The sequence below is a fragment of the Monodon monoceros genome, unplaced genomic scaffold (genome assembly GCF_005190385.1).
Source record: "Monodon monoceros isolate NGI ecotype Baffin Bay Population unplaced genomic scaffold, NGI_Narwhal_1 Super_Scaffold_2, whole genome shotgun sequence".
Classification (NCBI taxonomy): domain Eukaryota; kingdom Metazoa; phylum Chordata; class Mammalia; order Artiodactyla; family Monodontidae; genus Monodon; species Monodon monoceros.
Genome location: NW_021703776.1, coordinates 9,373,417 through 9,396,358, shown reverse-complemented (window position 1 = coordinate 9,396,358; position 22,942 = coordinate 9,373,417). Strand labels below are relative to the sequence as shown.

Here is a 22,942-nt window from a genome sequence, read left to right as displayed (position 1 = left end):
CCTGGCATAGCTCTGTGGAGAGGATGGCAAACTCCAAAACACGCCTAGGCCTGCAGAGTGTCTGTGTACACGTGACCACGTCTATATGTTTATTGTCACACAGTCTTATACACAGAGATCAAAGAATGGTGGACAAGGTCATGTTCTAAACTTTTAAAACTTTTAATTAAAAAAACCCACACAGTCCCAGGTTGGGCATGGAGAGGTTGGTGTGGTACATGGAGGTCTGGTGAGAAGGAAGAGGCCTGGGTTGTCCCTTAGGGGTGTGCTGAGTGCTGCTGGGGTTTCTGAGTGCCCAGCGCCGTGGGAGCCAAGGACTCGATCCCAGAGATGCTCCCAGGGCTGTCTGTGGGTAGGGGGACTCCTCCTCTTCCTGGGCCCCTCTGGGCAGGGGCTTTGGGGACTCTGTCTCTTGTACCTCCTGTGAGGGTCCATCCCAAAACCAGAAACCACTCAGGGATGGCAGGATGGGAGGGAAAAGGCTGCCATCTCCAGGCCTCGGGGTACCCACAGCCTCCAACATGGAGCTGGTCCCTTCCATTTCCCAGGCCTGGGTGATCTGCAGCTCCCCGGGGCCCCCTGTGGAGCCCCGGTCTAGGTCTGGCCAGGTCATGAGGGCTGCCTCCCTATGTGGGCTGGGTTCCCAGGGAAGCCAGGCCATAGTAGAGTCCAGAGGGCACCCCCTTCCCAGAGCAAGGGCTGAGCCAGGCTGAAAGCTCCAAGAGGCAAGCAGTGCAGAAATGCAACAAAATCCTGAGTTAATAACTCCCTTCTGGGCCCCTGATTGCAGCAAGAAAGGTGAGGTACTTTGGGGGTTCTCCATTCCTGTTCATCTCAGCCCCCAACCCAGTCAGGGCCCTAGGGCTATCCTACCAACTGACCCTGAGAGACGAGGCCTGCTCAGGGCCTCACCGCATCCCCAGAGAAGCTTTCCCCATCTCCTGGGGTGACAGCGGGGATGGGAGGCATCCAAGGTCCTTACAAGGAGAAGCCTCTTGACTGGACCAGGTTGGAGGGACCTGTAGGAAGTGTGTCCCCTGGACACCAGGCCACAGCCTCCTCCTTGCCTTGCAGCCTTTATTCTCACTGGCCCAGCATGCAGGCCTTCTTACAGGCCACCGCGGAGATCAAGGCCGCACCCCGGCCGCTGCCCTCCTCCGACTCGATGAAGGTGATTTCACAGCTGGGCGTCAGCCTGCGCACGCTGGCGTGGAACCGCTCCTTGAAGCTGAGCAGGGGGCAAGCGGGGCTGCGGTTAGTTAACGCGCTTAAGACAGGGCAGGGGGTAAGCCAAGGGGAACCTCCCCCTGAGTCTGTGGGCTTAGGGGAGCGAGGAGATTAAGAATCCTTGGGACCTCGGAGAGCATCCGTTTCGGCCTGCATATCATAGATGGAGACCGATGCCGGGGCTCTGCCCTTAGGAGGCGAATTCACAAGAGGGAGGCTGGACCCGGCGGGGAGGTGCAGACGACTGAGCGGGCCCACCTGGGGTGCAGCTTGTACACTGAGCCGTCCACGCCCACGGTGATGCGCATCACGTCCTCGCTGCGGCTCTCGCGCATGCGGTTGATGACGCCCGCCAGCCCCGCGGCGCACATGCGCGCGGCGCGGGTGGACACGCTCTCGCAGGCGCGGCGCACGATGTCGCAGTCGGTGGCCGACGGCCTCAGCCCCAGCGTGCTCAGGATGTTGTAGATCTGCTTGCGGTCGCCCGAGTCACTGCGGGGCGGGGACAGGAGGGCGTCGCGGGAGGGTCGCTTGGTCCCGGACCAGCCCGATCCCCACAGCGGCGGCTTCTTCTCCTCCCCCTGCCCACCTCTCCCAGGCAAAGCGCTTTTGGGGCTCGGGCTTCCGAGCGGAGCGGGTCTGACTCCGCCAGGGACCAGCAGTAATGTGGTCATTACTCCTCTCTCTAAACCCAGGGTTTCCGCCCTAACGTGGGTGACACTGCCGCGCCTCGGGGCTGTTGCGTGGATGAAGTGAGACGAGGTCCACAGCGGGTGGGGAAGCACAGAGAGGACGCCTGGTCTCCGTCAGCTGCCCGACGCCGGGTTCCCCTGGGGGCTGAAGGCTACTACCGCCGCGGTTGCCCCATCCCGGAACCTTACCAAGTCCTGGGCTCCTGCCCCCTGACCTCACCAGGGCCCCGCCCCTGCGCTCTGAGCCCCGCCCGGGCCCCGCCCCCACGCCCCGTGGGTCTGGGTCCAGGACCCCTCCCCGCGCACGCCACCCCTGTACCCCACCCTTCGACCCCGCGCGCCCGCGCACCTCTCCACCTGAGACACGAAGCGTGTCTCGAAGGCGCCGCGCGTGCGCAGCTTCTCCGAGGCCTCCCCGTGGAAGAGTAGGTTCTCGTCCACAAGCTTCAGCAGCACGAGCCGCACCAGCTCGCCCATGTACTTGCCGCCGATGAGCTTCTCGTACCTGGACAGAGAGCAGCCGGGTCACCCCCAGGAGGGAGGTCCCCACCATCAGGCAGAGGCCAGCCACCACCCCCTGTCACGGCCACGAGGAGGCCATGTGGGACGCTGTGACCACCCCCCGCCTTGGCAAAACCGGGTTCATGCCCGTTCCCACATTTATCAACAGAGGCTTTGGGGCCTTGGGAGAACGCTCTACTGTGGGGCCTCAGTTCAGTCCCTCTGAGGCCATCCTCAGGGAGGACCCTGCGCTGAGCCCACTTGGGTTTTCCCACAGCTGTGGAACGAGTGCTGTTCTCATCACCCAGTGTCAGCTGGGGGAGCTCAGGCTTAGAGCGGCTAGTGACCAGCCTTGGGCGGGCCTCTGCTCGCTTGCTAGGGCTCCTAGGTCCCTGCGCTCCTGGAATCCACGGAGTTGGCCCGGTGGCGCTAGAGTCTGTAAACCTCCGTATTTTCATCTTGTAGCACATTGAATACTACCGACCTCGTAGAGGTTTATGAGAGCCCGAGAGGACACGTGCCTGGCGCGCCGCAGAAGGCGGCTGATAAAGGAGAGCCCTGACTCAGGACAAGCTCTGTGAGGGCTGGCTCTCCAGCTGTCCGCGAACCCGCAGCATACCCCAAAATACTATGATTCATTCTGTGAACGTGTTCAGAGCTGTACTTTGGGGAACTCTGGGCTAAACCCAGTTAACGTTGCTGGGGGGCGTCTCAGAGCCTTCCTGTGCCAGGGGTCACCTGTCGGAAGCGGGGAGGTTCCTGCTCATCTATCCACAGACCCTTTTTTTTTTTGGAGTCTTAGTTTGGCCACACTGCGCGGCATGTGGGATACGACCAGGGATGGAACCCACGCCCCCTGCAGTAGAAGCGCAGAGTCTTAACCACTGGGCCGCAAGCGAAGTCCCCATAGACCCTTTTTTAAAGACTAATCCTTGGCATCTCTCACTGTTCCCGGTTCACAGAGGGGCACACGCGTACGAGCTGAAGGAAGAGAAGAGCCAGCTTACGAAGGGATTGTCAGTTTGCTTTTCCCCAGAGGTGTTTAAAAACAAGCCCATTATCTGCGGGCCGGCCCCATCTGCCGCCAGAGCGGGGCGGGGCCGTCGTGTGGGGAGGGGGAGGGGCGGTCCTTACAGCTGCTGGCCGGGGTTCAGGGAGTTCTCGTCCACCACACGGTCGTACTCCAGCAGGAACTCGTCCAGCTCGCCCGAGTCCCCGAAGGCACCCCACTCGGTGTTGACACACATGCGGCCCTCGTCCCCTTCCACCAGCTCCACGTTCTGCATCTCCTCCATGTAGCAGGCGTTGCAGCCCGTGCCTGCGAGAGGCCGCAGCGTCAGGCCGCACCTGGCGCTGCGCTTCCTGGGATGCCCGCTCTGCTAGGTGCATCCCCCCGGCAGGAAGCCCCGTGTGGTCCTGTCTTCCCAGCTTCCTTGAGCCCTCCACCCCCAGCACTTCCTACATCCCCTGGAGCAAAGGAAACCAGCTCTCCCAAGAGCTGGAAGACCTAGGTTTGCTGTGTGACCTCAGGTAGATAAGCCTAACTCCCTGGGCTCTTCCTCTTCCCCAAGAGGGGTTGGTAACACCTACTCCTATTACCTAGGTAGTTGAGAGAAATGAGGGAAAGAACATGTGTCAGAGTGCTTTGCCAATTAGAGATGGGTATGAGATGTTATGATTTTGTCATATCTATGCACCACCCTTGTGTTCTGGCACTTTCTAAGCATGTGTTTGAGCTCCTCTGTACCAGGCTCTGTTGTGGGGAGGAGGCGGGCACCCAGAGGTGAGTATGTCACAGCATGGGCCCTTGGGAGCAGCACACGGGCCATTGCAGGTGGGCCTGGCTAAGGAATTTGTAATTTGCAGGGTCCCATGCAAAGTGAAAACATGGGGTCCTTTGTTCATAAACTGAGAGTTTCAAAATGGTGACAGCAGAGCTTTAATCTGAACGTGACTGCACACCCCTCAAGCCATCAGGGACAGCAACTCAGTCATGCCAACCTCACACCAGCAGTGGAGCTGCCTGGAATTCAGGCCCAGTGATGCCGGGCCTTCCAAGTTTTTGTGGGGAAAAAACAGAAATCCAGACTTTGATATGGTTTCTCCCAATGTTTAGTGCTTGGTGATTATCATAAACATGTTTCTAAGCACATCAGGGCAGATGCGACCACGCGCCACTCTGCCATCTCTGCTCCAGATGGGGCGAGCCCGAGGCAAGCGGCTGTAGAGCCCAGGTGGTGGTGTCTTGGGGAACCGGAGAGAGCCAGGGGAGCACTGCCAGGGCCCCTGGAGCTCCTGTTTAGGTGTGGACTTAAAGAACTTTCCTATCAAACTCTTAGAGGAAAACATAGGCAGAACACTCTATGACATAAATCACTGCAAGATCCTTTTTGACCCACCTCCTAGAGAAATGGAAATAAAAACAAAAATAAACAAATGGGACCTAATGAAACTTCAGAGCTTTTGCACAGCAAAGGAAACCATAAGACGAAAAGACAACCCTCAGAATGGGAGAAAATATTTGCAAACGAAGCAACTGACAAAGGATTAATTTCTAAAATTTACAAGCAGCTCATGCAGCTCAATATCAAAAAAACAAACAACCCAATCCAAAAATGGGCAGAAGACTTAAATAGACATTTCTCCAAAGAAGATATACAGATTGCCAACAAACACATGAAAGGACGCTCAACATCACTAATCATTAGAGAAATGCAAATCAAAACTACAATGAGGTATCACCTCACACCAGTCAGAATGGCCATCATCAAAAAATCTAGAAACAATAAATGCTGGAGAGGATGTGGAGAAAAGGGAACGCTCCTGCACTGTTGATGGGAATGTAAATTGATACAGCCACTATGGAGAACAGTATGGAGGTTCCTTAAAAAACTACAAATAGAATTACCATATGACCCAGCAATCCCACTACTGGGCATATACCCTGAGAAAACCAAAATTCAAAAAGAGTCATGTACCACAATGTTCATTGCAGCTCTATTTACAATAGCCCGGAGATGGAAACAACCTAAGTGTCCATCATCGGATGAATGGATAAAGAAGATGTGGCACATATATACAATGGAATATTACTCAGCCATAAAAAGAAACAAAATTGAGTTATTTGTAGTGAGGTGGATGGACCTAGAGTCTGTCATACAGAGTGAAGTAAGTCAGAAAGAGAAAAACAAATACCGTATGCTAACACATATATATGGAATCTAAGGGAAAAAAATAGGTCATGAAGAACCTAGGGGCAAGATGGGAGTAAAGACAGACTTACTAGAGAATGGACTCGAGGATATGGGGAGGGGGAAGGGTAAGCTGGGACGGAGTGAGAGAGTGGCATGGACATATATACACTACCAAACGTAAAACAGATAGCTAGTGGGAAGCAGCCACATAGCACAGGGAGATCAGCTCAGTGCTTTGTGACCACCTAGAGGTGTGGGATAGGGAGGGTGGGAGGGAGATGCAAGAGGGAGGGAATATGGGGATATATGTATAGCTGATTCACGTTGTTATAAAGCAGAAACTAACACACCATCGTAAAGCAATTATACTCCAATAACGATGTTAAAAAAAAAAAAAAAGAACTTCCCATCCAAAAGGTGAGAATGGAAGAAGGAGATGTGAGAAACTAGAGGAGAGGCAGAGAGCAGGTCGCCGGCCCCTTAGGCCATGTGCATGCAATTGGAGATGGGTCCTAAGAACACAGAAACCCTCAGGGCTGGCCCTGAAGAGGCCGTGGAAGCAAACAAATTTAATGCTGACTTTCTGGGAACCAGGGAAATACCCACTCGCCTGTGTGTCCAGTTAACACTCCTCAGTAAACACTCATTGTAAGGCCTTGGGAACTTCTGGGAAAGGCCCTTGGTTGGTGGGAAAGGGCCACTGGGGCCAGTGCTGCCTCCTTTCCTGGTACCTGCCTCCACTTCGGGCAGGGCAGACGGCTGCCCCGGGGTGTGGTAAGACTGTCCAGGGAGGGATGACACCACTCTGGTTTATCCTCTTCCACTTGGACAAATCTGTCCAGGTCGGTCAACTTACCAGATAAGGTGATTTAATTAAATCCCGATGGGCCAGGTGGACGTGAGCTGGTACACCATCTGAGGCAGTGACTTGTGAGTGTTGAAATGCTTCCTACCAATAAACAGCACCTGTTTATTGGTACACCCAATACCAATGTACATTGGTGTATTGTCTTCCGGGACACCCCTGCTGCTCCCTAAGACCCTGGGCTCCAGCACCTCTGGGGTCCATGACTGGCGCAGAGGCCGTGTGCAGCCTGCTGAAGACGGGAAGCCTCGGCCCCGTCTTTGGTGGTGGCCAAGGCCCCTGGGTCAGCCAGGGGGCGCATCCTTACCCACAATCATGCCAACCTCACACCGGCGGTCTTCATAGTAGCAGGAGATCATCGTGGCCACAGTGTCGTTCACCATCGCCACCACGTCCATCTCAAAGTCCTGCCAAGAGGCATAGAGGCAGTGGTGATGGAGCTGGGGGGGTTCTCAGCCTGCTCCAGGCCAGTCCAGCCAGGCGCAGAAGGCAGAGACCCCTTCCTGGGGGGATGCCCAGAAAGCCCTCCCTGGCTTCCCCACAGGAGGGGAGGAGGAGGGGGCCCAGGGTAGGGGCAGGTGCAGATGCTACTCACCCCTCTCCGTTTGATGGCATCTCGCAGGAGCCCCACGATGTTGTTCCCTTCTGCTCCTGAGGCCTTGAAGCCCTTGGTCCAGTTGAGAAGGATGCCCTGGGGGGAGAGGGGGGCCTCAGTGGCTGCTGGATGCTGGGGGCAGGCGTGAAGGGACGGGAGCTAACTCAGACCACAGGGATGTGTACCCACTTTATAATTAACCTTTCTTTTAAATTAATTTATTCATTTTTATTTATTTATCCGGCTGCACCAGGTCTTGGTTGCAGCATGTGGAATCTTCGTTGCGGCATGCGGGATCCTTAGTTGCGGCATGCGAACTCTTAGTTTTGGCATGTGGGATCTAGTTCCCTGACCAGGGATTGAACCCAGGCCCCCTGCATTGGGAGCGCAGAGTCTTAGCCACTGGACCACCAGGGAAGTCCCTGTGCACCCACTTTAAAGCTGAGGAAACTGAGGCTCAAAGCAGCCGTATAAGTTCAAGAAGTGTTGGAGGTAATTTTCTACCAATATCTCATATTTCTGCAGGGCTGGGTCCCAGCCAATTTAAGAATGCTTGTGTAGTTAAGCCCAGGGTCGTCATCCCGGAGTAAGGATGAGGTCCAGAGGGGTGCAGCCAGAAGAAGATCGGGGCTCCTCTCCTGTGTGCACCCTCTGCGTGTGAAGGTCCCACCTGGCCCTCAGTGCCCAGCGGGGACTGGGGCTTGGAAAAGCAATGTGAGACGTTGCTCCTGCTACTGCTTCTGCCAGGAGTACTGACCTGGCTTTCTCTCTGACCCAGAGGCCCTGTGTGTTATGTATAACTGTGCGTATGTTTGGATAATTTACACACACATGTATATATGTATGTATAATAAATGCGTGTGCGTGTGTATGTATCGTTGACCTGTGAATGTGTATATATGTATGACTGACATGCGCATATACGCATGCATGTATACTTGACGTGTAAATATGCGTGTGTAATTTACACGTTTATATGTATGTACACTTGATATGTATAATTTACATGTATATATGTATGTATGATTGGCATGTGTAGGTATATATGAATATATAACTGGCCTGTGTATATATGTGTATGTATAATTTATGTATGCATAAAATATGCATGTACAATTTATGTGTTTATATGTACGTATAATCGACATGAGTGCATGCATGTGTATAATTTAAATATGTGAAGTGCATACATTTATGTGCACAATTCACATGTATAATTTATGTGCATACATACGTATAATTTACACGTCTATGTGAGCGTGCATAACTGGTGTGTGTGTGTGTAATTTACATGTACGTGTGTGTGTGCGTGTAACTGTGACAGGCTAACTTGCCAGCTGGAAGGCAGGGTAGACCCTCAGCCCCGGCACATTGCCACCTCTGCCACAGGCAGCGGTACAGCATAGAGGTGACACACAGGTGTGTTGGAGCCTGTTTGCCTGAGTTTGAGCCGCAGCACCGCCACTTCCCACCATGGGCAAGTTGCTACACCTCACTTTCCTAACCTGTAATGGGGGTGATACGCACGCCTCATAGGGTTGTGGGAGGCAAACAGTAAGAATCAGCTAATACGATCATTTCCCAGAGTCTCACGAGAGGTAAGTGATGGAGGCAGTTTGAATCCAAGGCTCTTTCCCAACAATGGGAGCTGCATTTGAAGGCAGCGCAGGGCAGAGTTCACGGGTGCCTTTCTCTGGGGTGTCTGTCCGTCCATCCGCCCACCTCCCCCCACCCACGCTACACCTGGTCCCACCTTGTCGATGTCTTCGTGCCTCACAGGAAAGGAGAAGGTGAAGCCCAAGGGCAGCTTCTTGTGCTTCATCTGATGCTTGTCCAGGAAGTCGGAGATGCACTCAGAGATGTAGTCAAAGAGCTGCAGGATGCACGCCGAGGAGGCCATCAGCGGCAGCGGCGAGCCTCCTGCCGAGGCGCTCCTCAGCCCTTGCTGAGCCATAGGGCCCCAGGAGAGCGTGGCCTCCGCACTGCTTGTCGGGACTCAGGCCCTGAGCCCCGCTCCATGCCACAGTCCCGCTGACAGCAGCCCTCGGGACAGGGCAACGCCAGGACGACGGGGTTGGTCCCTAGCCCAGCTGTGCTCTGTTAGCCTGGCCCTCCCGGCTGGACCCAGTGGAGTCCAGTCTCAGGCTTTGGACAGAGGCACATCCCTGGCGATAACTACGATTTCTGACTCCAGCATAGAGTATGCTTTGTTGCCTCCAAGTGTTCGGGCCACCCCAGCCCTGGGCCTGCGAGGACCAGCTGCCACCCCATTCACAAAGGCCTATCCACAGACCTGGGCGTTACAGAGTGCCCTGCTGATTGACCGAGCTCCCTGGTGGGCGCCAGCGTTGCTCCACGCCCAGACCCACGGCATGCGGGGCTGCGGCAAGGACCAGGCGGCCGCTGGCCTCCTACCTTGAAGCCCTGCCCCTCGCGGGGATTGGCTCTGGCTGCTCCCCACCTCCGCCCAGGGCTCATCCTACTTCTGTGGTCCTTCCCGAGTCCTCCCCGTGGTCAGATATTAGCATTGCAGTCATGCCACTTGGCATCCACGCTGGTGGAGGGTGAGGGCGACATGTGGGGTGGAGATAGAACGATGGGCTGCGAGCCTGTTGGACCAGCGTGTTCTCTTGGCTGCCCTGCCTTGTTCCAGATCCTTCTGGGAAACTGGGCAGGGGTGCAACCTTCCGGGGCCGTACCCAGTGGCCATCCACCTAAGCCTCTCAGCTCCCTCCTCCTCCTGCAGCAGGGTCCCCTGAGGCTGGGCCCACAGCTCCGCCTGCCCCTGGTGGACAGGTGGGCCCTCCCACCAGGACTAGCCATGCTCCGAGATCCTGGGTGGTCCTGACCGAGGTCTCTGGCCCCCCAAGCCCTAGCCCGAGCTGCTCACCATCTCAGCAGTGCCCGTCATGGCGTCCTCGGGGATGGAGTACATCTGGTGCTTGGTTTTCACACTCCACTGTCCCTCCTCCCCTTCCCCCACCTTCACAAGCATCACCCTGAAGTTGGTGCCGCCCAGGTCCAGGGAGAGGAAGTCCCCGACTTCTGCAGCCACAGAGAGAAGCACATCAGTCTCATGGGCACCGCTGGGCAGGAGCCCCCAAGACTGGGAGAGGAGGAGGGGAAGGCATGGTGGGGGGACCAGAAGAGCTGGACGAGGGGCCCCCGATGCCAGACATCTGGGGGACCCCAGGATAAACTGTGGAAAGGGCAAAGGCGAACTGGGGAAGGGAGCAGGAATCCCTTGTCTTGGGCTGAAGTTGCCCCCAGCCCAGGGCCCACCTGAAGACCTAGAAAAATGGCCCAGACTCAGGATTGGGCTGGGAGTCCCCCGAATGACTGTGGGAAACCAGTTTCTCATTGTGAGATGAAGAGAGCCAGTTTCCTGAGGCCAGAGTGAGCCTGAAGGCCCCAGGACTGGGCCAGCGGAGCAGAGGGTGAGACCTGGCTGGTGTCTGGGGCACAGCATTTTGGGGAGCTGACTCGGGGCTGCTGGGGACAGTCAGGGCTGTTAGGAAGGGCCTGGGGCACTTCTCCCTGCTGGGGCCAGGGGAGAGCCACCTCTGGATGAGGACCTGATGGTTCCCATGTGAGTCCCATCCCTGCCCCACCCTGGACCGCTGTACCTGAGCCTTCCGGGGTAGAGCGCACGTAGGTGGGCAGCATCTTCACACTGGCCTCCTCGTGTGTCTCCAGCCTCAGGCCTCGGTCCATCTCCTTCTGCATCCGCCTCATCACCTTCTTCAAGTCCTCCTCCTGCAGCTGGAACTCCGCCAGGATCTGTTCCACCTGCACAGGGAGGGAGATGGGGAACAGCTGGGCGGACGAGGGGCTGTGCAGTATGGGGAAGGGGGACCACAGAGTGTGTGTTTCCCCCACACACCGACGGTCTCCTTTTGCCTCCTGACCCTGGGTCCAGGATGGCCCATCATTTCAAACTACCACAGTTACAACCAGTTGAAAAATGAAGACAGCAAGTTCCAACGCCAGTTTCCAAACAAATGCAGCTTGGGGCGTGTTGGAGGGTGAGGGGCAGAGGGCAGACATGGCACCTCCCTTTGTACCCCTGATCCAGGGGAGGAGGGAGGTGCTAACCAGGAGAGTGAGTGAGACACGGGCTGGAGGAGCCCGCCTGGAGGGCGATGGGCAGCTGGCGTTACTGTCTAAAAGATCCGGTCATTATAGCTCTAGGAATCTATGCTAAGGGAGTTAGTGGGCCAGTGCGTACACATGTTCATAAGTGATGGTCAAGACACACTACTTAGAGGTGAAAGTTAGTTAGAGGTGTCTGGTGGACCAAAGCATGGCAGTCCATAGCCTGGAAGGCGCTGAGGCCCTCAGAGGGAGGAGAGGTCCCTATACATTGACAGGAGGGAGGCTGGTACACAAAGCTCAGATTCAATACCACCATTCCCGTGAGTGTGGACGGCCTGGGTTGGGTTCTCCTCCTGCACCCTCTAAGGGAGTGGCCGCTTGCTCATCCCTTCATGGTGGCATGACATTGGGCTTAAACACCGTGCCCATGCCCACTAGTGCCCCGGAAGCAGGGACCCTGCTCTGACCTTGCGTGTGGACCGTGGTGTGGCTGCCCTTTCCCTTTTGCACAACAGCACGTGTTCATGGAGAGAAGACCACTTTGATTCCCTACATATTTGGACCAACAAGGAAAGGGAGGCTACTCGAATAAAAGCCGTGGGTCCACTCTTCAAAAAACTCCTACTCTCTCGCTGGTAGTTTTCTATGTAAGCTCGGGGGGTGGAGATGCTCTGAATTCCAATCAGGAGACAACAGAGCTGCTTGCCCCTTCTTCCTCAGTTTTTAGAGCCCACATTTTGTTGGGGGCCTGGGGAGCTATCACATCAAAGGAAGACAGCCCCTTCCTAGGCGCAGGGGACAGCCCGTGACTGGGCTAAGCCACGCCCAGCTATCTTATCCCCTTTTGCTGGTGACTTGGTTTAGAGATGGCCATGTGGCCCAGTTCTGGCCAGTGTCAGGTGAAGGGAAGCCTGATTTTAGCAGGAGGGGGGCCTTCTGGGAAGGTCAGTGCATCTCTTAACTTTGTGAACATAGCTGTATGAGGGTGTGTTGACAGGCACTGCAGCAGCTATCCTGAACCACGAGGAGACAAGGCTGAAGAGAAAAGGCTGTTAGCATATTATAGATGGCAGAGAAGAGAGACAGAGTGAGCCCAGCCCTGATGACATCACTGATGTGCTGAGCCAACCCTGGACCCAGCCACCTCCAAGTGCCTGTTGTGGGAATAGATACTAATCACTTAAGGCCACAGTCAGTCAGGTCTTTAGTTTCCTGCAGCCCAAAGCATTCCTAATGCATACAGATCCTTACTTAGGAGCGAATTCTCTTACCAAGACCTCACACTTAGAATTTAAACCCAGGGAAGGTCACAAAGGGATGGGGCTGACAAAGTCTACGACAAGACACACAGAGTCAAACACCAGTATTTGCTAAGCCATTCTGCAGCTCTGGGGTGAGCTACAGCCCCAGATGGGGTGAGGGTGCAGCCCACCCCAAGGCCGTCCTGGCAGGACATACCCCCAGAGATGCCCTCACGCTCTGTGAAACAATCCAGGCTGTCCTCAGAGACCCATGCCTACAGCCTGGCCTCGTCTCTGTTTCTTTCACACACTTTCAAGTAAAATGCGCCAGGAAGGAACAGTAACATTAACATTTGCTGAATCCCTCCAATACGCCAGGCTCTGAGGTGAGTGCACTACACAAGCTGCCTTTCTTTCATCCTTGACACAGCTCAGGGGCGGGGCTGGCATCCACTCATCTTCTAGATGCAGCCACTTGCAGCCAGCACACAGAGTGAGGCCAGCACCCAAAGCCATGCACGCGAGGGCCGCTGTCAGAAGTCCTCAAGAGGCTGCCCGGCATCTCTCCCAAAACAGAACTGTAAGACATCACGGCTCTTAACAAAAGCGATGCTGATCCTGCAGAGGTCCAGCCCGCAGGCCCCACTGGGCTCCATCCCCTCCCTCTCCGTCATGGCAGCCCAGCCAGCGGCCTCGAGCCTGGACTCATGAGGGGCTGTGACCCAATGGCTTCACCCTCTGTGTCCAGGCCCATGTGGGCAGAGTTTGGGAAGGGTGCTGGAAGGTTCCATGGCTGCAGTCCAACACTCCAGGCGGCCACAGGCTCACACGGGCCTCCAGAAACCCTCCCCTGTGGCCGTGGGGAGCGTCCTCCATGGTGGGTGCGAGCCCCTTTCTCGGGTGCATTGGGGCCTGCAGACACCACAGTTAGCCTGCAACCCTGAGAGGAGGCACTCCGACCTTACCCCCAAGGCTGCGTGTCTAGGCGGATGCCAGTTGGGTTCAAGTCACGGGGCAGAGGCCTGCCTCACAGACCCTGTGGAAACATCCCCAGAAGCAGGCACTGTGCACCAGGCCCCGTTTGGGGCATCCCCAGTTCTCCCTTACGCTTAATCCCCCTGGAACCCAAGCATTTTATTATCTCCACTTCCTTTCCAAGGCCACAGATCTAGATGCTCAGAGCTGGCTTTGAACCCAGGTGCTGGCTCTGAGCCCACCTCCCCTCCCTACCCCGCTGGGCTGCCCAGCCCCTCCCTGAGCGCAGGCTGGGTGTCCGTGCAAGCTGGCTTAAAGGTCTTGCCGAGCAGCGTAGGAACTGCGGGGTGCTGCTTGAGGAACCCCAAGAAGCCACCTGTCCTCCCCAGGTCACAGAAGAACAAAGCACAGACAGAGCCTGTCCCCCCAGCCCTGCCCCCATAGCTGCTCCCCTGCCTGCTCACCAGGAGGTCACAGGACACAGCATCAGGGCTCACGGCTGCACCCAAACATGGTGGGAGGGGGTCTCCTCCCTGAGCAACTCTCTTACTCTCCAGGCAGGGCCATTGCCACCATCTGACAGTGCCACAGCCCCCCAGGACTCCGGCTTCTGGTGCCCTGGCCCGGGGCTTTGCAGGAGAAGAGCCAGACTGCCCAGTGCCCCCTGGCTCTCCGGGGTCCTCCCATCCTGGCTCTCCTGGGATTCTCCAGGAGGGTCTGAAGCTGGCAGGTTGGGGACACACTTCCCCAGGAGTATGCGGCAACTGGCCCAGGGTCACCCACTGTGTGTACACAGCCATCCCATGGCTGCAGCTGGACCCACGCAGGGCTCATACTGCCCTCCAGGACACTGGGATGGGTTCTGGAGCCCACAGCGCACCCAGCGTTTGCCCAGGGGCCCCATGCCTTGGCCCTCTGGGGCCCATCCACTGCTGTGCAGGTGTGGGAAGCCCTCTCAGACCTTTCCCTGTCTCCTCATCTGTCAAATACAAGCCCCACAGGATGTCCTGCCATCTTTCCTGAGCCCTTGGGGCAGGGTCCCAAAACACTGACTGCGGCATAAATGGGGCAGGTGTCCCCAGCCGAGCCCCACCAGCCCTCGTCATCCCTGCCCAACCAGCTTGGCCCCTCCTACTTTGCTTCCAACCTGTACAGCCCATGGCCTTGTCCAGACCCGTGTCCTTAAGGACTGTCCTCATACTGATGGCTGAGCGCTAGGAGGGGATGTTCTGCAGACTGAGAAGGGGTGGGTTGGGCTGGGGAAATCCGCCTGGTCTCTGCAGGCACGTTGGCGTGTCTGTTAGCCAAGGGGAGATGGATGCCAAGTAGCAGTTGAATAGTGAGGCCAGAGCACAGGGGACAGCCTAGCACTGTCAGCCCCAGGAACAAGTCCCGTAGAAGACGCCGTCCCTGGAGACCCCTCCTGGAGAAGCTGGACAGTGGGTATCGGGAGGGACCAGCTGCCTCTTAGCCTCCGCACCTCTGCGCCTCCTTCCAAGGGGTCCAGAGCTCCCCCTAACCTCCACTCTACCAAACCACTTGCCCTACCCACACAGGAAGAACCTGCCCCAGCCGTGGCCCTGGGGACCACTTGCCCTGGCTTTGGGGTGACCCTTACCAGATTCAAAGCTGTCTGGACCCAGCTCCTTGTGGCCTCCATCGCCATCTCTCTGAGGCGCCAAAAGGTAGGTTTGCGGGGAGGTAGAGACACTCCTGTCTGCGGAGGCGCAGGGCCGGGCTGCAGGCCGGGAGTCTGAGGCCCACCCGCGCAGGCCGCCCAGGGCTTCTGCAGAGAGCGTTCAGCAGCTGGCTGTTGAAAGACTCAGCCTACCGCCACCGGGTCAGACAGGGCCAAAAGGGCAGACGAGGCCTGCCTGGAGTGAGGGGTGATAAGGGCCACGAGGAGAGGGCTGTGGGGTGGTGCCCCATGCCTTCAGCCCACCAGGGTGGGGATTCATTGCCCAGAGTTTCTGCGGAGGGGGCAGAACCGTTCTATATGCGCTCCAGTCCTTGGATGTGCCAGGGCGGCAGTCATCACGCTGCTCAGGTCAGGAAAGCACGTTGCAGAGCCGGGCAGACAGGGCGGGGCTGCTGAGGGGCTGGCCCCATGCAGGTCGAAGGGTCTGGGCTTGGTCTTGGACCACGGGGATCCCTGGCTAATTTTCACCTGGGGCCTGTCCTGTACTTGGGAGGGGAGACAGGCTGCTGGCTGGGAGGCCAGGCCTGAGGCCCTGAGCAAGGCAGGCTCCTCGTGAAGCAGGGCTGCAGAGGGCAGGGACCTCCTGGGCCGCTCCTCTCCTGAGCCCTCAGAGCCCTGCCGTGTGGCCAGTCAGGATCGGTTGGCAGGATTGGTTAAGGGGGGGGGGGTTTTCACGAAAGACCTCGGTTGGGTCATTGAGAGCCAGGCTCAGGCCCTGGGCAGAGGCAGGACTGGAGGGTGGGGGTGAGGGATGGTGGTATGTGGGGCCAGGAGGTGGGGTGGGGAGGGGAGGGGTGGGGAAGTGAGGGGGAGCAGATGGAGGCGGGCACCACCCTGATGACTGGCCCCACCCCCACCCAGGGCCATCTGCCCCCACCAAGTAGAAAATGCTTGTTTTCATCAGGGGTCTTCAACTGTAAATCGTCAAAACCTGCCTCAGAAGGCTGGGAAGGTCATCCTTGGGTTTTGGGTCTGCAAAATCCAGGCCAGAGGTCGCTCTGAGAGCCACCCCCCCTTCCCCACTCCCTGCTCCTTGCCCGGGAGTGAACCTGTCCTGCCTGGACCTGCCAGAAGCTGCCGAGCCCTGCTAAAACGAGCAAGAGCTCGGGAGTGGGCGGGGCTGGGGAGTGGTAGCCTGACAGGATGCCAGGCTCTCCCACCAATGGCCAGTGTGGTCATCCCTGAGGAAGCCCCTGACATGATTGATCCCCTTCCCAAAATAGAGCCCCAAGGGCTTCACCAAACCCACATGTGACAGATCACTGTCCCCCCAGCCCCTGGCTCTGAGCCGCTGTTTGCACAGGGTGGGCAGGGCTCACCCCTGGGTTTGGAGTTGGGGGCCTTCTGCACCAGCCAGGCCAAGAAGCAGCTGCTCTTCTCTTGGTCTAGGCACATAGCACCTGAGAAGACGATCAAAATCCTCCAGCTCTGTCCTCTGGGACGTGGGAGAGGACAGGGCTGGGCAGAGATCAGTGGGACCCTTTCTTGTTTGCTGGACTTCCAGTGTCCTCTCTGGCTTGCACTTTGACCAGCAAGCACCCCTCACCAGAGCCCTTCCCTGGGGCCGCCTCCTTGCATTCCCCAGCACCTGTGAGGGCAGGAAGGAAGGCGTCCAACAGCCCCACTTCCCCATACTAGTTAATCCTCCGGAGCCAGACTCTCATGCATCGTGCCAGCTCTCCTGTGCTCCCACCACAAGAGGTCTGCCCTGTCTCACTGCTTCCTGTTTAGGTGAGGGAGTGACCCCAGAGGGTCAACACTGGGCTGGGGTCAAGGATCCCTGCAGCAAGGGATAGACCTGTCCAGAGAAGAGGGGCCAGGAGAGGGAGGGCCTCAGAGACAATGGCTCCAGAGGGATGCCCAGGACATAATTAGAGTCTTCAGTATCTCAAGGAGGGTTGTCCTGAGGAGGTTGAGTGAATGTGGTTTCTGCTTAGACTTCCCCCGAAACACCCAGAGCTGCACAACAATGGGCTAGGGTGTCTCAGCAGATAATGAGCTCCCGACTCAACAGGGGGAGGGATGTGGGCATCTGAGAGCAGGGCCAGAGGGACTTTTCTCTATGTCCCAGCTGGTACCCACATCTCTCGGTTGCTCAAGGAGCTGACTGACAGGCATGATTTAATTTTCTTTGTAATTTATCTCTAGGAAATAATCTGACAAATTCGGAGATGGATGTTCCAGGTTACTCTTTCTAGGATCCAAAAATGGGACATAATCCTCACACCCAACCTTAGGAAATTGTCTAAATAAATTATGCTACATTTATATGCAGTCATTTATAATGGTAAGACTGATCTGCCTCTATTGGCATGGAAAGATGCTCACGACATCCTGTTTAAAGAGAATGTGGTGGCTACCCTCCAAAAGGGCCTCCAATGAGCCCCATGTCTTGCATTCAACCCCCCGGGTAGGCTCCATCCATGCTGAATAGGTCTGGCCTATGTTACTAATAAGCTATTGCAGAAATGACAGAGTGTGACTTGTGAGGCTAGGCCATCAAAGACTTTGAGGCTTCTGCTTTTCTCTCTATTGGATTCTTTACTCTGGGGGAAGCCAGCACCAGATCATGAGGACATTCAGGTTGTACTGGGAGGTCCACTGAGAAAAACTGAGACCTCCTGACAATGGGCATCTCCAACTTGCCAGGCAGGTGAGCGAGCCACCTTGGGAGCCAATGCAACAGCCACCATCGAGCCTTTGGGTGATGCCACCCCAGGGAACATTTTGACTAAAACCTCAGGAGAGACACCAAGCCAGAGCACCCTAGCTGAGCCACTCCTGGACTCCTGACCCACAGAGACAGTGTGAGATAATAAAGGTTTGTTTTTTCAAGCCACTAAATTTCGAGGTAGTTTTTTACATAGCAATAGAAGACAAATAGAAAAAACAGTTATAAAATATAGCATGATTCGTTTTTGTCATGTATATGTATATTATATGTAATATACACATGGGAGGAAATACAGAAAAATGGTAATAGTAGTTATCTTGATAATGGAAATATGAGTGACTTAATTTTCCTCTTTGCTTATCTGTATGTCCTAAGTTTTTCTGCAATGAATGTGTATTAATGGAGTACTGGTTTAAAATCAGGTTAAAAAATAAAAAGTTTGGGCCTTATCTGCTATTTTTGCACAGAGGCTCTGATGCCCAGACTCTGAAGGATGCGGGCTCAGAGTTAAATGTGTCAAATTGCCGGCCCCCATATTCCAGTGGGAAAGAAAGTGGGGCTGGGATCTGGAGATGCCAGCCCCTCCCCAATGGCCTGACGGCCCTCGGCACCAGCTGGGCAACAGTGTGGGCACTCCCTGACCTGAAGCAATGGGGCCTGGAGGTCAGCATGGTGTTGCACGTGTTTGCCTACAGCAGGGTTGACTGGAGACTCGCTGTGCCCTTGTGTAAGGGCAGGCCAGGGGCCTGGTGGTGAGAGGGTGTCAGGCAATGTGGCCATGTCAGGGATAGAGGCAACGGGGAGAGGAGATAAGAGACAGCAGAGTGGGCTGGGGTCATGATAACCACAGCTGGTGAGTACCCAGTGGCTTCCACGTGCTGGCTGCTGTGCTAGATGCTTATGTGGATCACAACTGGCCTGCAAGCCCAGGGCAGTCATTTTAAATGTGGGGAAACTGAGGCCCGTGGGAGTTAAGGGAGTTCCAAGATACCACAGCCATTAGTGACTTGGCCAGGATTTGCCTACAGCCCAGCCTGACTCCAGGTGTACTGGAAGATTAGTCTTCCTGACTAGAGGGGGAGGGCTCCTTCAGGGCCAAGCACATGCTGAGGGTCCAGAAGCAGCCTCTGGAGCTGCTTCCATGCTGGAGATGTTCAGAGGCCTCAGCGTCAGCTGGTGGGGCTGGGGACAGCAGCCGCCACCAAGGTCTGCATGGCATGGTGCAGCCTCTGACGGCAGGTGGGCCTGGAGGCCTGGGGCCGGGTTTCAGGGGGACGCCTAAAGGCTGTGGCCACGGGAGGGGTAGGGGAAGAGGGTGGGTGAGGAACAGGGAGTGTCCTGCACACTGGTTGGGGAGGGGGAGGCAGGCTGTGGGACCATCCAGGACCCCTGCAAGGAAGGCAGGATAACGCTGGGGTGACACAGGAACACGGGGTCGCCAGCCTGAGTCTGAAAACTGCAGTTCACTGGCCGTAGGACTTGGGCAAGTCCCTTAGTTTCTGGGCCTCAGCTTCCTCACCAGTAAAGTGGAGGTAACGACTTACCTACCTCACAGGGCTATTGAGGAGATTCAATGGGATAATGTAGATAAGACTCTTGGCAATACAAGTTGTTCAATAATTTGTAGTTATTTTTACTACCAAAGGATGCTTTAGCCCCTGGGTCAGAGTTTAGAATACAGGCCGTCCAAAGCTCTAGATCTATAGCAGGTCCTAATCCAAACCCCCACCCCCATGCCTGCTGATTATTTTGGTGTTCTAAGGAGACAGACAGGTGGCACAGCCTCTTGGATGCCACTCCCACAGTAAATCAATGAAGCTTATTGTCTGGAAAGAGGATGCCATCACAGAAAATGGTGGAGTAGGAAGTTCCAGAGATGAGTCTCTCCACCAAAACAACCACTACACTAGAAAAAAATGATCAAAATAAACCTGATTGGACACTTATAGCAACCAGGGGAGTGCTTGATGAAAGGAGAGTTTGCTGATGGCTTGTAAGTGAGTAGTGGACACAAACCAGCTACCAGCCCCATTCCCCACCATGGCCATGGGAATGGCACCCGTGTTCCTTGGGCAGTCAGGACCTTGGGCTGTGTATTTTGGTTGATCTGGTGGTTCCCTGAGGGCTCAGTACAGAGCTTGCCTTTGTTTCATCCTCCGCAGGCTGCAGCAGCCTCCCTGGTGGCATTTACCAGAAGAGTTAAAGAGACATACATAACAGTTTAAATTTTTTTGTATTGTTTTGTTTTTTGGATCCAGACATTTAAGGATTTCTCTGTCAGGTCACAGGGTGACTGCAGAGAAATCAGAACAGAAACTTCAGTGAACATATACAACAAGAAATACAGATTTTGCCAAAAAAAAAAAAAAAAGTAGTTTGAATAAGTCACTATACAAATGAACAACTGCAGTCCTCAACAAGCAACAAAACCAATCTTTACAGAGGGAGAGAATCTGACTTCCAGAGTTACCACAATATAGCACTCAACAAAAAATTAGAAAGCATCCAAAGAAACAGGAAAATACGGCTCATTCACAGGAAAAAAAAAAAATCAATAGAAACTATCCCTGAGAAAACCTGAACACTGGAATTTACTAGTCAAACACATTAAATCAACATTGGAATTACCAGTCAAAAAACTTAAGTGAAACATGCTCAATGAGCTAAAGGAAACCATGGATAAAGAACTAAAGGAAATTAGAAGAACAGTGTATGAAAAAACAGGGAATGACAATTCCCTAGAATTTAAATTATAGAAAGGAACCAAACAGAAACTCTGGAGCTGAAAAGTACAATAGCTAAAATGAAAAAAAGAAAAAAGAAAAAGAAAATGCTAGAGGGCTGTTTTGAGCAGGCAGAAGAAAGAGTCAGTGAACAAGAAGATGAGGCAGTTGAACTTATCCAATCTGCCCAGCAGAAAAAAGAATGAAGTAAAATAAGCAGAACCTGAGAGACCTGTGGGACACCATAAAGCATTCCAACGTAAGAATTGTAGGAGTTCCACGACGAGAAAAGAGATGGAAGGAGGCAGAAAAAGTATTTGAAGAAATAATGGCTTAACAATTTCCTAAAGTATTTAAAGTATATTCCCCAAAGCATTAAAAATAGGGACTAAAAAATATACTTGTATGCTAATCTTCATAGTAGCATTATTCACAGTGGCCAAAAGGTGGGAACAATCTAACTTTCCATTAACAGATGAATGGATGAAAGAAAAGTATTATTAAATATACTGGGATATTATTCAGCCATAAAAAGGAATGAAGTTCTGATACACTACAACATGGATGGATGTTGAAAACATTATGCTAAGTGAAATAAGCCAGACACAAAATGACAAATACTGTATGATTCTGTTTACATAAAATATCAAAATAGGGGCTTCCCTGGTGGCGCAGTGGTTGAGAGTCCGCCTGCCGATGCAGGGGACGCGGGTTCGTGCCCCGGTCCGGGAGGATCCCACATGCCGCGGAGCGGCTGGGCCCGTGAGCCATGGCCGCTGAGCCTGCGCGTCCGGAGCCTGTGCTCTGCGGCGGGAGAGGCCACAACGGTAAGAGGCCCGCGTACCGCCAAAAAAAAAAAAAAAAAAAATCAAAATAGGCAAATTCATAGAGACAGGAAGTAGAATAGTTGCTACCTAGGGAACGGTGGGGAGGAATGGGGAGTTACTGAGTTTTCTGCCTGGGATGATGAAAAGGTTTTGGAAAAAGTGATGATAGTTGTACAATATTGTGAACGTAATTAATGCCACTGAATTGTACACTTCAAAAGTGGTTAAAATGGCTAATTTAATGTTTTACATGTTTTGCCACAATAATAAAAGAGAGAATACTAACAAGCTCTTTATTTTTATGGTAAAAGCAAGTTTTTTACTGCCCCAAATGGAATCACCACTCAATCACCCTTGCACCTTCACTCATTCTTTCAACAATGTTTACCAGCAGGCGCCCTGCACACTACATGGATGTGATATGGCTTATGAATAGGGTGAGGGAAATCTACTTCTGGATTGCCCCAAACTGGACATAAGCCTGAAGAAGGCTTTGAGAAGGCCCGTTCAGTCATTTCTGTAAACAACAGGTCTCAGCCCTGTGGCAAAGACTAATTCTCACTGTGATCTGTTGTTTTGGATGCCACTAAGAGGGGAATAGGGACTAAGAAGAAAGACAACATAAAAACCATGTCGAGGAGAGAGATTTTGGTTGTAGTTACTGCCACCATTTGTCTATTAGCAAATAGATGCGATGCCCTAAGTTTCTGAGGAATTGTATTGCTAACCCCCCCATGAACTTGGCCTGAAAAAGCTTTTTTTTTTTTTGCAGTATGCGGGCCTCTCACTGTTGTGGCCTCTCCCGTTGCAAAGCACAGGCTCCGGACACACAGGCTCAGCGGCCATGGCTCACGGGCCCAGCCGCTCCACGGCACGTGGGATCTTCCCGGACCGGGGCACGAACCCGTGTCCCCTGCGTCGGCAGGCGGCCTCTCAACCACTGTGCCACCAGGGAAGCCCTGAAAAACCTTTTGATTGCTTAAGCCACAAGATAATCCTTGGGCCCCCAAACTTTATCAGAAAGAAGTAGGCTGTGAAAGGGTATTACATCATAGAGGATAGTGGTCAAAGAAGAATCTCCCAAAGGGTGGGCCCTGGGGCTGCAGAGTCTCCCCCAGAGGGCAGAACTGGAGTCCTACGGAGGAACATGTCCCCACCAGGGCAAGGTCTTCCCAGTCCCTGCCTGGTGAGATTTCATCATCACTATGGATGTCACTTCTTTGTTTTCCATTCTTCCCCTTTCCCAATAGGAATTTGGATTGTGGACACTCTGCCCACTCCCCTGGTCCTGGAGGGAAGGAGGAAGGATTGATGGTGACTCATCTTTCCTTCCCAGACGATGGGACCGTGCTCAGCATTACTTGCACCTGGTGGAGATGCCTGCATCTCCCCCTGGATACAAGGACTGTGTGGGATCTTGGCTCATCACCTTTGAGGAGGGATGAATGTGAATTCTAAGTGTAAGAAGAAGGGTACCCGTGGACTGTGGTAGAGATCACCAGCTGTGGGCCAAAATCCATGTCCTCTTTGCCCGCTGTGATAACAACGCCACGTGCATGGCTGGCCAGCCACTCTGTATTCTCAGCCTCTCTTGCTCAGAGATGTACCAGCCTGCGTGAGCCTACCATTTCCTG

General features: G+C 54.4%; 1 protein-coding gene across 5 annotated transcripts in view; it reads right to left on the bottom strand.

Annotated features, from left to right (window-relative positions):
* Nucleotides 1-119: 119 nt before the first annotated feature.
* Nucleotides 120-22,942, bottom strand: part of GCK (glucokinase) — a 55,736-nt gene continuing 32,913 nt past the window's right edge. Inside the window, exons 1-10 of one of the 5 annotated variants that reach the window (XM_029233207.1) lie at nucleotides 15,004-15,192; nucleotides 10,701-10,863; nucleotides 9,965-10,119; nucleotides 8,828-8,947; nucleotides 7,075-7,170; nucleotides 6,787-6,886; nucleotides 3,555-3,738; nucleotides 2,269-2,424; nucleotides 1,486-1,719; nucleotides 144-1,228 (exon numbers count right to left, since the gene is read on the bottom strand). In XM_029233207.1, coding sequence (XP_029089040.1) covers nucleotides 1,084-1,228; nucleotides 1,486-1,719; nucleotides 2,269-2,424; nucleotides 3,555-3,738; nucleotides 6,787-6,886; nucleotides 7,075-7,170; nucleotides 8,828-8,947; nucleotides 9,965-10,119; nucleotides 10,701-10,863; nucleotides 15,004-15,051 — 1,401 coding nt within the window. In that variant the 5' untranslated portion in view covers nucleotides 15,052-15,192 and the 3' untranslated portion in view covers nucleotides 144-1,083. The other 4 variants (XM_029233209.1, XM_029233208.1, XM_029233206.1 and 1 more) reach the window with 4 other exon arrangements.